Here is an 18,351-nt window from a genome sequence, read left to right on the forward strand (position 1 = left end):
AAAGTTCATGATAACATTAATCATATTGTCGTTCAGACTAAAGTAGTACTTGCATGTGCAAAATCATGGGGTAGGGTGTTGTGAATGCTAGGATGTTGCTGTGCAGTTGTCAACACAATGTGGAATGTGGAACACAATGTGGAAAAAAAAAAAAAAAAATCATTTTTCGGGGGACCAATGTAATACGGTTGGCTCCAGCCTACACTAGGCTCTTGTTCTGGTCTATTTGACTCATGTCGCTCCTTTTTTTTGCCTGTTTTATTGTCCGTCAGGTGATATTAAGTCTGTCACTTATGATCAATTTAATGCATCCTTGCTGAATAAAAGAAGTAAATATTTTATTAAATTTAAGTGTTACTTATTTTTTCCTTGCGCTTTTCTGTGCTCATTGTGGAGCACATTTAACAGTAACATACTGTCTTGCATACTAAAACTATCCATACATTATCAAATCTGACTGTTCTCCATACTAGAACAAGCTGTAATGGTGACATTGATTGCTGCAATTTATTTGCCTAATTATAACCATGCAATGTATGTCTGTAGCTCCCTCAGGTCCAACAGCTATAACACACACACACATATATTCTTAACTCACTCTGCCAGGACTGATAACAGGAGGACAAATAGCCCCGAGCGCCAGTTACGGCAGTTTCCCACCTTGCCCACATTAAAGCCTGGATGAAATATCTACGGCGAGAGGATGAAGTTAATTCTGTCAGAGTCAATGATCCTCTGCTGGACCTGAGCAGCGTGAGAGCTGCGCTGTGGAATGTAGTAACACTCTGCTGTGCACAAGACAACCACCAGGGAATGCTGTTGAACCTTTGACTTTCATAGGTCACACGTGGACAGCACCAGAGAGATGGGGGATTAGTTTTCTTTCAATGGACCAACGCTCATTCAGGATTTAAATGGACAGCTTGTGTAGGCTTTTTCCTTTTGCTCATTTATAATTTATATCCAATTTATTGAATTCACCCTAGAATTAGCCCGTGTTAAAGTCTTTTTCTCCCTTCCCTGATAAAAAAGTTATCTTGGATGATATTTTTCGTTGGCTCTTTCTTGCGCATTACTGGCCATGCTGACATGACTGAAAGCAGACCATCAAGTTTTTTTTTTTTTTTTTTTAATTAATTCCATTTTCATTTTTATATCAAGGTGTCAAGGGCTTAAAGGGATAGTTCACCCAAAAATTTAAATTCTGTTATCATTTACTCATCCTCAAGGTGTTCCAAACCTTAAAAAAAAAACATCTTTAAAAAAATGATACTATATTAAGTTAAATTACTGTTCAAAAGTTTAGGGTCAGTAAGATTTTATTTTTTTAAAATAAATGAATACTTACTTAGCAAGTATAGGTGAAAATCACGGGAAGGTTTTAGTGTATATATAAGTATATATAATTAGTATATATAATGATATATACTAAAACAATTGTTTAAGTAGTAAAACGATACAAACGGGGCAAACATTTTGAAACCTCCTGCCTTGCCTCACAGAGCTTTGGTCCACTTCCTGCTTTCCTCTTTTACCTCATCCACACACACAGGTCCGGTGTGAGAGAACCAGTGTTGCCAGGGTCACGGCTTTCCCGTACAGTTGGGCTGTTTTGAAAATGCAGTCACAGGAAAAATGACAGAGCCGTGAGTTGCAGATTTTTTTGTAATATATCGCGGCCATCAAAAAGTTAATTTGTAGACAAAGAAAATGAAAAAGGATGATTTTACTAATGTGTATTATCCTTGTAATGAATAACGTGCAACATAAGGATGGAGGAGAGACGTTTAACGTCACAAACTATTACGTGAGTTGTACCCACAGCAGAGATTTTAAGGCTTTTATATGGTAGAAATGAACGTGACAACAGCCAAAGCATGTTGCTTATAAGTTTGCATGTTTTGCGTGTCTCTGTGTGAATGAATGGCGTTGTTTCATCTACTACACAAACTCAAACACACTTTAGTCACTCCAGAGCTTTCTTCACCATTTCATTTGGATAACACAACAAACCGCCAAAAAAACACTGTGATCAGCCTATGTGTGATCTGATATTAGGCTAATATTATAGATGTACCATGGTGTTGGGTTTTGCTCAATATGACGTTAAGTCGCAGACCAGTGGGCTTGCTGCAGTTAAATATAGTAAGAGACGTTCTCTGTCCCAGATGAAACCTAAAATACTATGTGGAGGACGCAAGATGATTTAATAATTCTAATATGACCACGTGGTGAACCTACAAACAAAACTCATATTTAACCAACTATCGCTTTGTGTTTTTGGCCAGATAAAATGACAGAGATAAGAATAACAGACATTTATTTTTGCTGTATTGTTTGTGTAACCTTCAAAAATTGCTCTTGAGAAATTTTGTTTATTGTCTAATCTAATCACAATTAATATTAATTATAATTATTTTGCCATCCAAATAAGAGTTAGAACTGAAAGAAATGCCATTAAAGGTGCCATCGAATTGAAAATTGAATTTACCTTGGCATAATTGAATAACATGAGTTCATTACATGGAAATGACATGCAGTGAGTCTCAAACATCGTTTCCTCCTTCTTATATAAATCTCATTTGTTTAAAAGACCTCCGAAGAACAGGCGAATCTCAACATAACTGTTACGTAACAGTCGGGGTGTACGCCCCCAATATTTGCATATGCCAGCCCATGTTCAGTGCATTACACAAGTGCAAAACGTTTGGATCTGTGCACAGCTGAATCATCAGACTATTAAGCAAGCAAGGACAATAGCGAAAAATGGCAGATGGAGCAATAATAACTGTCATGATCCATGATATCATTATATTTTTAGTGATGTTTGTAAATTGTTTTTCTAAATGTTTCGTTAGCATGTTGCTAATGTACTGTTAAATGTGGTTAAAGTTACCATCGTTTATTACGGTATTCACAGAGACAAGAGCCTTCGCTATTTTCATTTTTAAACACTTGCAGTCTGTATAATGCATAAACACAACTTCATTCTTTATAAATCTCTCCAACAGTGTAGCATTAGCCGTTAGCCACAGAGCACTATCAAACTCATTCAGAATCAAATGTAAACATCCAAATAAATACCATACTTACGCGATTAGACATGCTCCATGACGAACACTTTGTAAGGATCCATTTTGAGGGTTATATTAGCTGTGTGAACTTTGTTTATGCAATGATAGAGTTGAGAGCTCGGGAGGGGGCGGAGAGCGCGAGCAATTAAAGGAGGCGCAGCCTGAATCTGCGCATTTCTAATTATGCCTCAAAATAGGCAGTTAAAAAAATTAATTAAAAAAAATCTATAGGGTATTTTGAGCTACAACTTCACAGACACATTCAGGAGACACCTTAGACTTATATTACATCTTGTAAAAAAAAGTTCGATGGCACCTTTAATCAGACTGCATTATATTATATTAATTATATAATATTAATTATATTATAAAATGTGACACTGAAGACTAAAGTAATGGCTGCTAAAAATATTCCACAATATTTACTGTTTGTATTTTTGATCAAATATGATTCTTTCCATATCATGACCTGTAGCAGTCACGAGTACTTTTTAATTCAGAATGTTGCATATCTCTATTCTGCATCATTTAATCAGCTCTGTAATCCTGAAGGCAGATAAACAGGACAGGAAGGTTCTGGTTGCATCCGGACAGCAAGCTCATCATTTACTGCTGACTGGAGGCGGCCTGCTATATGGATAACCCTGCAGCAGGTGTAACCTGAGACCACTGATGATGGGGGCGTATGATCAGACCCCTTGTTTCTCTGCTCAATTTAGGGATGAGACCTCTTTTCTGTTCCCCTCATCCTATAGAAACTCACAAGGGAGATGGAGAAGGTGCTGACAGCCTGACTCTGGCTGACTGGGGGCGGCTCAGTTCAGGCTGATCCAGCACTAATTTCACCCATCCAACTCCACACTCCACACCCTCTACAGAGGGAAGGGACCGGAGCAAACAGAGGTCATATGAGCAATTAGCACCGGGATATTTTTGGCACATGAGGCACTCATATACCTTCAGTAGCATTACAGTGAGTTTAGATAGATGTGAGGCTCAGAAATATTAGTCTTGTTGGATGTTGAGAGCACGTGCCAGGAGATACGTCAAGGAGGAGAGAAAAACGATTTGTGGATAAAATCTATCTTCAGATATCCTGAATTCTTCTTGAGGCACATACATAAGAGAAACTGAAAAGCTGTGCCTGTTTCGGGGTGTCCTTAGGTCTTCAAGGCCAAATAAGTGGTGAGTACCATTCAACTAGTCTTTCTATAATTCCCTTGAATGGATTTATCGACAGGAAGATGTCAACTCAGCAGATTGTATTTAACAAAGGCTCATTAATTACCAAATGACTAAGTTACTTTTTTTAAAGATGATCTAAAGAAGTCATGATGGAAGTCATATTTTATTATTATAGCTCAATATTGCCACAGCTTAACTGGATAGCCAATAAACTTGTGTTTAAGTTATGGTTATGACTATAATTTCGAAGGGAAGCTGTAAAATCCATTTAGGCTATGGCAATGGTTAATATATCACACGGTTTCTAAATGGAGCCATTATCTATTTATTTCACACTTAATGTGGATTGCAAGAGTGTAAAATGCTAATTTGAAGAAGAACTGTGTACTGTTGGCAAATATAGTGTTCTTATTGTGAAAATTAGATTTGGTTGGGTGATTCAGGATGTGAATATGATGTCTGAACTTATTTTGGCACCTTAAAATTTTCTCTTTTAATATGAGATTGATGGACACACTCTAATATCTTTAATTATACAATTCTACTAAAGTAAAATAAGATATTGCTCAGTTACAATGTAAAGAAACTAAATTCAAATTCAGCAATTTGAACGCCAAATTTGTGGCTTTTACAAACTTTTATGTCATAATGATTATATTTTAACACCGTTTGATGCGAGAATGATTCAGTGAATATTTTGATTAATCTCTTTGGAACAACTATATGACAGTAGAGGCTACAGCAAGGGCTTTGAATTTTGGCTCGTCGGATGATTCATTTCTTATCTCTTGCTGTCGGACAACTACCCTTGTGCACAAACATTTTTCAAAAACAATTTCTTGCACTGACAGATCTTTTTTTATGTGTCAGAAAACCGATATGCTGGTGAAGGGTTGGTCATGTGTTTTATCAGCTGTCTACTGACTGATGCACCACAGAGGTGAAGGTCTAATTTGCAAATCAGACAGAACAGTATTATGTGCTTATTAGTTTAGCTGGCAGTTTGTCTTTTAACATCAAGGCAAATAAGTTGATTATGGGTGCTTTTACACTTGCCTGGTTCTGAAGAACAGCAGCAGTGTCAGTTACACTTGTCAGGAAAGTGAGTGAGAACACACACAAACACGTAGTTTTATTGAATTATACATATTGCATTCATATCAGCAGCGAACTGTACCCCAGACCACCCTTTTTATGCAGATTCGAGTATATATCATGGGTGTGCACCTGAGTTCGGAAAACAACGTCGTCCAAATGAACCAAACTCTGACGTTAATCGAACACAGGCATTTGTGGCATAATGGATAGAGAGTTGGATTTGTATTCCGAAAGTTGTGAGTTCGAGTCTCAGTCTAGGTGGGGGGAGTGAATGAACAGCACTCTCTTCCACTCTCATTACCCACAACCAGTGTTGGGTAGTAAATAGTTTCAGTAATATTACTTTTTGCTGTAACTAGTAGTATAACTAATTAGATTTCAGTAATAATATTACAGTGTTGCCATCCATAAAACAGCTCGTTACATAAAACAGCTTGTTAACAATCCAATAATTCCTAGATTTATTTTCATAATTTTCATGACTCGCACAGGTACATGAAGTCACAAGTGCAGCAGGCAAGCTTGGATTATGGAAAAGATTACATTCAGCAAATGGAAATAATGCCATTACACTGATTTTGTCAGGAGAAACACTGTTGTGTTAGATGTGGCATTATGTAAGTTGTGGCATTACTTTACTCTGGCATTACATGGCTTGCCCACCCACATCCCTTTGATCCTGATATATGATGTATATAATACATTATGAAATATAATCGTATATGGGTAACAAAGAAATTATAGCTACAGCTAGCTTCACATTCTAATTAATGAGATTAAAGGTGCCCTAGAACCAGTTTTAACAAGATGTAATATAAGTCTAAGGTGTCCCCTGAATGTGTCTGTGAAGTTTCAACTCAAAATACCCCATAGATTTTTTAAAAATTTTTTTTTTTAACTGCCTATTTTCAGCCATAATTACATATGCACTGATTTAGCGCGCGGCCCCTTTAATTTTTGCGCTCCCCCCGCCCACGAGCTCTCGACTGCCTCAAACAGCATTTAAACAAAGTTCACACAGCTAATATAACCCTCAAAATGGATCTTTACAAAGTGTTCGTCATTCATGCTGCATGCATGTGTCGGATTATATGAGTATAGTATTTATTTGGATGTTTACATTTGATTCTGAATGAATTTGAGGCTGTGATCCGTGGCTAACGGCTAATGCTACACTGTTGGAGAGATTTATAAAGAATGAAGTTGTGTTTATGAATTATACAGACTGCAAGTGTTTAATAATGAAAATAACAACGGCTCTTGTCTCCGTGAGTACAATAAGAAACAATGGTAACTTTAACCACATTTAACAGTACATTAGCAACATGCTAACGAAACATTTAGAAAGACAGTTTACAAATATCACTAAAAATATCATGATATCATGGATCATATCAGTTATTATCGATCCATCTGCCATTTTTCGCTATTGCCTTGCTTACTTATCTAGTCTGATGATTCAGCTGTGCAGATCCAGATGTTTTGCCCTTGTGTAATGCCTCGATCATGGGCTGGCATATGCAAATATTGGGGGCGTACATATTAATGATCCCGACTGTTACGTAACAGTCGGTGTTATGTTGAGATTCGCCTGTTCTTCGGAGGTCTTTTAAACAAATGAGATTTATATAAGAAGGAGGAAACAATGGTGTTTGAGACTCACTGTATGTCATTTCCATGTACTGAACTCTTGTTTTTGAACTTTGCCGAGGTAAATTCAATTTTCCATTCGATGGCACCTTTAATACAACACATTTACTTTTACTTAAAAGTCACTATCAATCACCACTGAATGTTTGTAATAACTTCTGACTGCAATCCAATGTGGATTTGGGCAAATGATGAGGTAAAAATATGTAGTTAGTAATATTTTAGAAGAATTTTATGGGGAAGATACACAATTACAACTTCTGTGGAGCATAAAGAAAAAGTAATATAACTAGTAGAGTTACTAATTACTGTTGCCAGAAATTAATAAGTAAAGTAATATTACTCTCAAAAGGAGTAACTAGTAATGAGTTATACATTTTTTTGAGTAACGAGCCCAACACTGCCCACAACTGAGGTGCCCTTGAGCAGGGCACCTAACCCCCAATCGCTCCCCTGGTGGCGCAGCAAAAATGACCATCCACTGCTCCGGGTGTGTGTTCATGGTGGGTTTGTGTGTTCAATACTCACTGTTGTGTGTGTGCACTTGGATTGGTGTAATGCAGAGCACAAATTCCGAGTATAGGACACCATACTTGGCTAAATGTCTCGTCACTTTCACTTTCACACGGGTGTGCACCAGAAGTGCTTGTGTGATAGCACACTAAGTAACATCTTGCTTCTGCTGCATTTTCAGTGGAGCTTTCTGGGATTTCATCATGGCATCCCAGGGTATAGATCTGAAACTGTCTTGCTTTGGCAGACTGTAATTATATTAAAGTATGTTACATTAATTGTATTATATAATCCATATATAACAAAATTATTAAATTATACAGTTTAATCTTAATAACATTTCATCATATACAGTGATTATGGCCACTCATTTAGAATACTCCAAATTTACTAAAATAAGAACGAAGTTGAGAACAAATTCATGTGCGTATGCACGTGTTGTGAATTTGGTGGATGTTTTTCGTGAGAAGTTCTCCTGTGCGTACAAATACGAAAAAATCCACGCAATTATTAGTGAATGAGACCCAATGTCATCAGGTTTTATAAAAAAAAAAAAAATCGGAAATTCATGTTCATTTTTTAATGAAACTTTTCACTCATTTTTTATGTTGATATAATTTGTAATTTTAAAAATTGTATTAAAAAACTGCAAAGCAGAAGCATTGCTACTTGTGCTCCAACTTTTTTTTACAAAGTTACTATTCAACTTCAGTGTATTTTATAATATGAGGAAGGAGAAAATAAATCCTTTTAAATTTCTGGAAAGTTTAAAACATTTTTAACAGTAATGTTATTACAAGGAACTGTTTGTATGTAATGGAAGTGCACTGAAGGGCAGTTGAGATGAACCCAAGTGCTGTTTATTTCGTTGAACATGAACAAAGTACAAATAAACAAAGACTTGGCTTAACTTGAAATATAAACTAAATATAACCATGAACTGAACATAAAACTCACCAACAATGGACAACACAAACAAAGCTCACAAAATAAACAAAGACTTGGCTTAACTTGAAACATTAACTAAACATGGCAGTGAACCGAACATAAAACTCACCAACTCACTAAGATGAGAGCTATTTATACACAAGGACTAATCACTAAACAAGGAACACCTGTGAACAATCAATCAATAAACCAGTGAAAAAATCTCCCAACTCCAAAAAAGTCAAATCAAATTTTCAAATAACTGCTATCTTTATCAATAAACCACAGATTTGAGCTTTAAACCAGTACATTTTCACCTGAAAATTTCTTAATTTAATTTCATGACATTATAACGGTAGTGTTTTTAAATTACGTGGGTTTTCTCCTCCGCTATTAAAGGTGCCCTAGAACTTTTTTTTAAAAGATGTAATATAAGTCTAAGGTGTCCCCTGAATGTGTCTGTGAAGTTTCAGCTCAAAATGAAGGACGTCTAATCGCGTAAGTACAGTGTTTATTTGGTTGTTTACATTTGATTCTGAATGAGTTTGAGGCTATGCTCCGTGGCTAACGGCTAATGCTACACTGTTGGAGAGATTTATAAAGAATGAAGTTGTGTTTATGAATTATACAGACTGCAAGTGTTTAAAAATGAAAATAGCGAAGGCTCTTGTCTCCGTGAATACAGTAATAAACGATAGTAACTTTAACCACATTTAACAGTACATTAGCAACATGCTAACGAAACATTTAGAAAGACAATTTACAAATATCACTAAAAATATCATGATGTCATGGATCATATCAGTTATTATTGCTCCATCTGCCATTTTTCGCTGTTGTCCTTGCTTGCTTACCTAGTCTGATGATTCAGCTGTGCACATCCAGACGTGTAATCCCTTTCATAATGTTGGGCTGGCAACATGGGCTGGCATATGCAAATATTGGGGGCGTACACCCCGACTGTTACGTAACAGTCGGTATTATGTTGAGATTCGCCTGTTCCTCGGAGGTCTTTTAAACAAATGAGATTTATATAAGGAGGAGGAAACAATGGAGTTTGAGACTCACTGTATGTCATTTCCATGTACTGAACTCTTGTTATTTAACTATGCCAAGGTAAATTCAATTTTTGATTCTAGGGCACCTTTAACACTTGCTGGTTAGTACAAGATGCATTCTAGGATAACTGGCTGTCTCAAGTCCGCACAAGTCACACCTTGATGCATCCTCAATAAAAGGGGTGGATCAAGAACACATCCGGGGATTTAAACTGTACTTGGCAATATGTGAACTTTGAATTGGAACAGTACTTGGGCAGCAGCTGATGATGTTTCACAAGTCCACAAGAACATAACTACAGACAAGAACACATACTGAGAAACGGCCCTGGACTAAGCCAAATTACAAAATAAAAGACAGTGATGAAAAAACCTAAAACTAACTGTTACAATGCAATTTGAAGAATGTGTTTTTTATGTTGCATATATGTGGGAGTAATTGCTTCACAACCTCTCGTTTGCTGTTTAATTACCTATACATTAGCAGCTTATGCAGCACTGATATGGAGGAGGCTGCCACCTTGCTAATGGCTGAAGGTCCCCTTGGGCTGTGGGACAGTAATTGGTTTAGTGAGCTGCATATGTGATGTTTGATTTTAATTACTCACTCAGGTGAGTGCCAAATACATGTGCATGATTGAGCATCCTTCATAACTCAACCAGATGAGCTCCTCCTGTCATCTTTTCCCTCTTCTGCCCTTTTCCAGTCTTAGTCCAACTTGCCTTGCATTCAAAATGACATAGTGTGGGGTCCAAAAGTCTGAGACCACTAGTGAAAAATATAATATTTTTTTATTTCAAATTATATTATCAGAGTGAAAATAATTTTTTTTTTTATTAATAATAAAATATTAGGTTATTATTATTTTAGTATTGACCAGTCCGCTAGTTTGCGGAAAAACTAGAAATAAAACAATAATTAAAAATTGATTCCTCATAATATTTATTGGACATTTACACTTTAAAAACTCGTTTATGGTCTTAAAAAAGCAATATTGGTTGATCTCTATTTGCTTATTTAGTGACCTTGAAATAGTGCAGAATTTTCTACATTTCCTAGTCATTTGGCATAATAATGCTTGTGGTTTTCCAGACATTTGGACCCCACTGTAATTGAAGGCCAGCATCTCAATAAATCTAATTTTACATCTGGGTGGTGGGAACAGAACAGGACCTGGGGTTGAAGGCGTTTCTTTCCTACGGGGAATGCGATGAGCTTGAGGAATGGAAGGCTGTTCCCAGTCACCCCTCTGGATTACCTCAAGTCTCAAGACTCATCCTTCACCTGCAGTCGCTCTTTCATTAGCTGATAGCGCCCATTTGCACAGCCTATAATCAGTCTCGCCAGTTGGAGCAGTGCCAATTCCCTTCCTTTGCGGCTTTAAAATGTGCCTTTTTGTTCTTTTAAATAGGCTTTTTACTTGTTCTCTCCTTCTGTCAATTTTAATCAGTTCTTTTCTCTCTTTGCCTCAACCTTTCTGCTCCCTGCCTACTTCAATCTTGCGTCTTATCCCTTTTATCACTGTCTCATTTAATGTCTTTCCCTTCCCGCCTGCCACCTCTCTATCCTTTTCCCCTTCTATTTTTCCTTCTCTTGCATCTCTATCATCCCAATCTGCTGATGTCGTTGGCCATTTCACAAATGCGTAATAAGTAGAGACCCTTGCGTCATTTGATCGTGACAAACGTGAATGTGAAAGGGTACGAGGTGCAGTAGGACCGTTTCACCTCTGCGTTTGTGTATTTGGATGTGCATGCAAGCTGCTTGTGCAGCATCCCCATCCCCCCCGTGTCTCTCAGTGAGTGGGAGATCCCGGGAGCGGGAAGGCCGTTTAAATGAAACTCGTGAGCTGGGCAGTGCTTGTCTGCAGCAGTAACAGCAGCTGTGCTCCGCTCAGAGGAGTGTTTACCGTAAGCTAGCAAATCTGCGGCAAGCATGTGGAACCGAGCGAGTTATTCTGAGCACATCCCTCAAACCGGGCAGCCCTACTGCAGTGTGCCGCACAGGTGTGTATCTGCTCTGTTTCTCCAGCTACAGAAACACAGATCTGCAGATCTAGACCTGTATCAGTTATACTGACTTATGCATGATGCATTTATATGTGAAAGTTGACGAAAGTTGAAGGTGTTTGGATGGATCTCTTGTTTGATACTGTTAAGCTTTTGATTCACTGCTGATGTTGACTCATAGGTTCCACAGCCTGTGGTTATTCATGCTTGCTGTAGCTGTGTGCGCTCTGCTTTTATGTGCTTTGAATTATGCAAGTGAAATATTCAAGGGTCATTTGCAGAACATTCTGTGTGGGATCTGTTCAGGCTTCTAGTTTATTGATACAGTTATGAGATACTCTTGTGATATGCAGGCAGATCTAGTGAGATTTGTTTCTTGGGAGCTTTTCACACACATTTCTCATATAATCTCTCTCGCATACATTATTTGCATGGGACAGAAACAGATTCCTGAATTGTCGCCTTCGTGTAGCATAGGCCTTTTATTTAATGTTACAAACATACCTCTGCTCTACAATTTTTACTTTATTAGTTATTGAGGTAGCTTTATTGTCAGTTGAAATTTCAAAAATAGTTAATGTTTTCAATAAGGTTTCTTGAACACTTTACCTAGTACCATTGGTCGCCTAAACTGATAGCCCCACTCTTAAACTCAAAGCATTGGCTGAATTCAAACAAGCAGCACAATATTTTTATAGCCTTATAGTTGCATTTTCACTAGATGTATTTTGATAATAGAAAGTATTTAACTTAATCTGAATAATTCCTTATAAAAAAGCTACATGTTGTATAATATGTTGTATTATCTTATGAATAATCTTAACAACAGTTATAATGCATTATAAAACTTACCTACACTGTAAAAATGAATTGTTGGTTTAACTTAAAAGAAGTTACCTGGTTGCCTTAAAATTTTGAGTTCATTGAAATTAAAAATTTGAGTTGATACAATGAAGGGTGAACAGCGTAACTGTTGTTATAGCTTTTATTTACAACAAACCATAAACATATTATATTCACTTTAATTAACAATGATCATAGTTCCCATAGTTTTATATATCTCATATGACATTGTTTAAAATCTGCACAATATCTTCGTACATACATTGTTTTACTTTTATTTTTTGCATTTTTAACCAGTCTACTCTGTCATTATGTGATCTGCTTGTTGTTATGATGCTGAAAGGGTCATGGTGTCATAGTGGTTTATGAAAAAAACAGACTCCATCTATTTATCATTCCCCTCTCGGGCTGCCCTTCCTGTTACCTCCACTATGAAACCCCAGTGACAGCTCTGGCCTAGACTGCATGTCATCTTCCAGCTATCATCTGTGGTACAGCCACTGGGTCCTATTGTGGACCCTGGAAGGAGCTGCAGAGACTATTTTTATTGGGGGAAGTTCAGTCATGGGTGCTTTGGTTTGAGACAGAGAAACCTGGATCTGACATTCCTAGAATAGAATCATGAAACCTCAATTGTTTGTTTCAAGTGATTTAACACTGGAATCTGGAATTCCAGGAAATTGTCCAAAATCTCACAATGTCTTTGCCTGAGGTCCTGGGAGGGAATTGTTTGTGAACAAAGGGGCTGAGTAGTCTGTAGCTGGAGATTACATGCCATTCTGTTTTGAAATGCTCAATAATCTACTGTTCTCGTATCATAACGCACATGTATCAGTTGTTTTGGCTTTATTCAGTTCCATGTAGTATTTAACTTTACTCCATAGTGCATTACTCACAGTAAACTACTTGGAAATTGTGTGATTAAGTGCTATTATCCTCATTAGACTTTTTATATGCTTTAGGCTTCAACATAAAAGCCAACCACTATATTAGCAAGCACAGTGTTATGAGGTGCTGAATGTAAAATAGAGAACATCACATTAAACAACACTTCTGCCTGTAGCACTGGTTTTACGTCAATGGCAAAGACTGCCTAGGGTCACTAGTAAGTAAAGATTTAGAGTTAAAGATTCAGATTCAAGATTTATTTATTTACATTTAGTTTCTTTATATATATACCGTATCTCAAAGAAGTGAGTACACCCCTCACATTTTTGTAAATATTTTATTATATCTTTTCATGTGACAACACTGAAGAAATGACACTTTGCTACAATGTAAAGTAGTGAGTGTACAGCTTGTGTAACAGTGTAAATTTGCTGTCCCCTCGAAATAACTCAACACACAGCCTATGCCATCTTTATGTCGAGCAACAATTCTGTTTTTCAGATCCTCAGAGAGTTCTTTGCCATGAGGTGCCATGTTGAACTTTCAGTGACCAGTATGAGAGAGTGAGAGCGATATCACCAAATTTAACACACCTGCTCCCCATTCACACCTGAGACCTTGTAACACTAACGAGTCACATGACACCGGGGAGAGAAAATGGCTAATAGGTTGTTTGCACATGACATCACAGCAGCAGTGCGAATGAGTCTGGATGGCAGGCAGTGATTTTTCTATATAGGAATCCTATCAAAAACTCAAAATTCGTATGTTTTGCGTCGTTTATGGTTGCTCAAATCGATGAAATCAAGAACCCAGAAGGTGTTTATATCGTTAACATAACTTATACCGTTTTTTTATAACTATATCGTTTTTTAACTTTAAAAGTTATCGTCTTTAATAGCGTTTTGCATCTGCTGATACTGAAATGAATATGGATACCTGCTTACCTTATTTGTTTTTGACTTGGTTAAATATCCACATTCTTCATGGTATCGTTTGCAGGGAAGAGAAGCTCTTTTATCCCATTGAATGATAATTTGGTGTTTTCACTTCAGTTTTGTAGTATTCCGTTCACAATGTTTATCTGGTTACCATGAGAACAGTGTCACGCGCTGCTGCTTCAGCCCTCATATGGGAGAAAATGTTCAAATAAATAAATGTTTAACAAGCTGACAGAAGTCGATTCAACAACAAAGACAACACTTTCAAAAACATTCAGTGATTATTTTATTGAGTGATAGGGAGTGGGTTAAATCAGTGACATTATTAGATTTCATATACGTCGTCTTCCCGTCACCTCCTCAACGCTTCCCTTAGTGTGTTTTTACACATATAAAAGGCAACAATTGTATTACACCATCCAGTTTTTTCTTTGAACAATGATGTGAGCTCCTGTTGCAATTCTCGATTCAGCATAAATGACCTACAATGGGTGACATTTTTCACAATCGCGACAGAAAATACTGCCCTAACTTCGCTACTAGAAAGGCAGCGCGATATAAACAAACCCAGACTAGAACTGAACGCGGCGTGACGGCAGCTTCACATCCTCTATATATATACGTCCTCCATGGCAGGAAAGTATTTCAGTTCAGTGGACATAAAGATCATGTCCAACATATGTTGTGATTTTCTGTTTATACCTTTCTAAACCAGCACAGAAAGGACTTTTCTCCATCTCTTTCATTCTAAATTTCACTGCTTGCCCTCCATCGGTATTTCACGCGTCACCAGAACCACGTGATTGCAAACAACCTATTGGGCCCAATTTGGACATTTTCTCTTTGGGGTGTACTCACTTTTGTGGCCAGCGGTTTAGACATTAATGGCTGTGTGTTGAGTTATTTTGAGGGGACAGCAAATCTACACTGTTATACAAGCTGTACACTCACTACTTTACATTGTAGCAAAGTGTCATTTCTTCAGTGTTGTCACATGACAAGATATAATACAATATTTATAAAAATGTGAGGGGTATTCACTTCTGTGAGATGCTGTATATATTGTATGTATAAAAACAGAGAAGTTGGCAGTTTTTATTGATAAATCTTTCAGTAAATATTGGGTTGATATTATTATTATTATTATTATTATTATTATTATTATTATTATTATTATTATTTTATTTTCATTTTTTTGAACTGCACTCCATGCTTTACTAATCAATTTTCTCTGTTTCATGTTGTCAGGAGTCATATTCATGTCAGTCCATCAGATCTGGACACTTCATACATTTACAGCTTCACTTGTTAAAGTAATTATCTCTTGATGTCACGCTGGCTTAGTTATTATCTTCTCCATGCACCTGAAATCTTGAGTTAACAGTGCATGTTAGAGAGGGTTCTTCTGGGAAGGAGAACATGTCTTCCCCACTGTAGTCTAAACTGGGAATAGAGAGATGTGAAGATGTGTCACTGATCCATGTGGATGCTCTCCTTTTATTAGCTGATAACAATGCATCCTGGAGATTTAACTCTAGAGAGAGAGAGAGTACAGAAAAAATAAACTGGATATACATTTAGAATCAGGCAGAAAATATTATATATATTTGTTGTAAACTATTAATATAGTTATAATGTATAGTAATAAGTAGAAATATATTAAAGGTGCCCTAGAATCAAAAATTGTATTTACCTCGACATAGTTGAACAGTACATTACATGGAAAAGACATACATTGAGTTTCAAACTCCATTGCTTCCTCCTTCTTATATAAATCTCATTTGTTTAAAAGACCTCTGGAAAACAGGCGAATCTCAACATAACACTGACTGTTACATAACACTCGGGATCATTAATATGTACACCCCCAATATTTGCATATGCCAGCCCATGTTCAAGGCATTACACAAGGGCAGCCAGTATTAACGTCTGGATGTGCAGAGCTGAATCATCAGACTAGGTAAGCAAGCAAGAACAATAGCGAAAAATGGCAGATGGAGTGATAATAACTGACATGATCCATGATAACATGATATTTTTAGTGATATTTGTAAATTGTCTTTCTAAATGTTTCGTTAGCATGTTGCTAATGTACTGTTAAATGTGGTTAAAGTTACCATCGTTTATTACTGTATTCGCGGAGACGAGTCGTCGCTATTTTCATTTTTAAACACTTGCAGTCTGTATAATGAATAAACACAACTTCATTCTTAATAAATCTCTCCAACAGTGTAGCATTAGCCCGTTAGCCACAGAGCACAGCCTCAAACTCATAGAGAATCAAATATAAACATCAAAATAAATACTTTACTCACAGGAATCGATGCATGCATGCAGCATGAATGACGAACATCTTGTAAAGATCCATTTGCGGGTTATATTAGCTGTGTGAACTTGTTTATGCACTGTATAACTGCACTTATAGTCGAGAGCTCGGGGGAGCAGGGAGCGAGAGATTTAATGGGGCCGCGCAGCCTGAATCGGTGCATAATTGATGCCCCAAAATAGGCAGTTAAAAAAATTAATTTAAAAAAAAACTATGGGGTATTTTGAGCTGAAATTTCACAGACACGTTCAGGGGACACCTTAGACTTATATTACATCTTTTGAAAAGACGGTCTACGGCACCTTTAATATATGTAAAATATAAAAAAATATGTGCATGTATGTGTGCGTGAAAAATGTAAACAGTGAAAGTGGGGTTGGCTGTATTTGAAAAAAAAATGCTGATATGTCAGCTAATACTTCATATACTAATTTAATTAGTTTTGTAGTTGATATTTTGTGTAAAAGATTATTTAATGTACATGTGCTTGATATTCACTGAAAGTTTTAAAGGTCCCGTTTTTCGTGTTTTTTTTGAAGCTTTGATTGTGTTTATAGTGTGCAATATAACGTGTTCATGTTTCGCGTGTAAAAAAACACAGTATTTTTCACATAATTTACTTATCTGTATACCGCTGTTTCCACTGTCATAAAAACGGGCTGATGACTTCCTTGTTCTATGAAGTCCCTCCTTCAGAAATACATAACGAGTTCTGATTGTGCCAGCGGTTCCTGTGTTGTGATTCAACAACAGCTTAGCGCAGCTTGCCCGAAAAGGTCACGCGGCGCCTCTTACCATAACGTGGAGATGCATGCGCTCAGTGGATTATAATTTTCGGGAACGAGTTAAACATAAATTGTAACCATTGATCTTTAAGTATAGCGTCCCTGGGAAGGCCAAACAAAGGTGATTGGACTGCAGGATGAAAATAACAGCGTTTCGACGACATGGCGACAAACACACTCTACAAACGCAACTCTTGTGTATTCCTGTGGGCGGAGGTTAGTCAAAAAACTGTTTTAGTGACGTCATTAAAGAAGGAAGTAGAGGGATGTAGTCCAAACTGGCCGTTCGATGTAGGCGACTTCTGTTAAATAAAATATCTCGCTTGGCATTGAACTTTGAGCTTTAAAATTTTACAGATTTTATTTATACTCTAACAACAACATTACACACTAACTAAAGTTTGAAACATGGGATCACGAAGAACGGGACCTTTAAGACAAGAAATTATGGATCAGCATGGTAATCAGTTTAGTGGGCACCAAATGTGCCGCACAAGTCCTGAAAAGTGAAGCTAAAGCATTTCAAATGCCTCCTTGTGGCTGGCTGCAGTATAGGCCTTAAACCCCGCCCTCTCCGTGTAATTGAATCCGACATAGGCCAAACTAAAAATATCCATTTACACTTCAAATAATTATTTTTCCAAAGATGGTTTCTGTCATTTTAGGTAGTTCTGTGCTTGCGATTGAGTCTGCGGAAGTGGGAGTATGGGCAGGACCTTGATACCGTGGCTCCACCTCAGGATCATACTGTGCAGACTCGGGCTCCAAACAACGTAATCAGCAATGACCGTTACTGGGATATTTTGGCTTCATTTTTTTCTACAGTGGAAGGAAGCGGAGACATACTATCCACTATCCATCACTATGCAATATCCTAATTTCAGTACCAAGTCGGTACTGAAATTTAAAAAACGTGACGATATGAGGATTTCCCTTATAGCATTTTGAGTGCTGTTGTGCGGATTCTTAAACACCTCTGATTGGCCATTGTATTCACGCACTCAACAGATATGTCTGTGATTGGCTGCAATGATCAACACTTCAAAAACATGT

The 18,351-nt window shown here is 37.1% G+C and overlaps 1 protein-coding gene across 16 annotated transcripts in view; it reads left to right on the forward strand.

Moving 5' to 3' along the window:
* The window catches only part of plekha7b (pleckstrin homology domain containing, family A member 7b), a 138,109-nt gene that overhangs the window by 21,907 nt on the left and 97,851 nt on the right, over positions 1-18,351 (forward strand). Inside the window, exon 1 of one of the 16 annotated variants that reach the window (XM_048184139.1) lies at positions 11,370-11,512. The exons of the other annotated variants lie outside the window; for them this stretch is intronic. Coding sequence (XP_048040096.1) covers positions 11,442-11,512 — 71 coding nt within the window. The 5' untranslated portion in view covers positions 11,370-11,441. Of the gene's footprint in view, positions 1-11,369; positions 11,513-18,351 lie in introns of those variants that run through there. 16 annotated transcript variants of the gene reach the window in all.

Source organism: Megalobrama amblycephala, linkage group LG3 (genome assembly GCF_018812025.1).
Source record: "Megalobrama amblycephala isolate DHTTF-2021 linkage group LG3, ASM1881202v1, whole genome shotgun sequence".
In the NCBI taxonomy this organism is placed as follows: Eukaryota; Metazoa; Chordata; class Actinopteri; order Cypriniformes; family Xenocyprididae; genus Megalobrama; species Megalobrama amblycephala.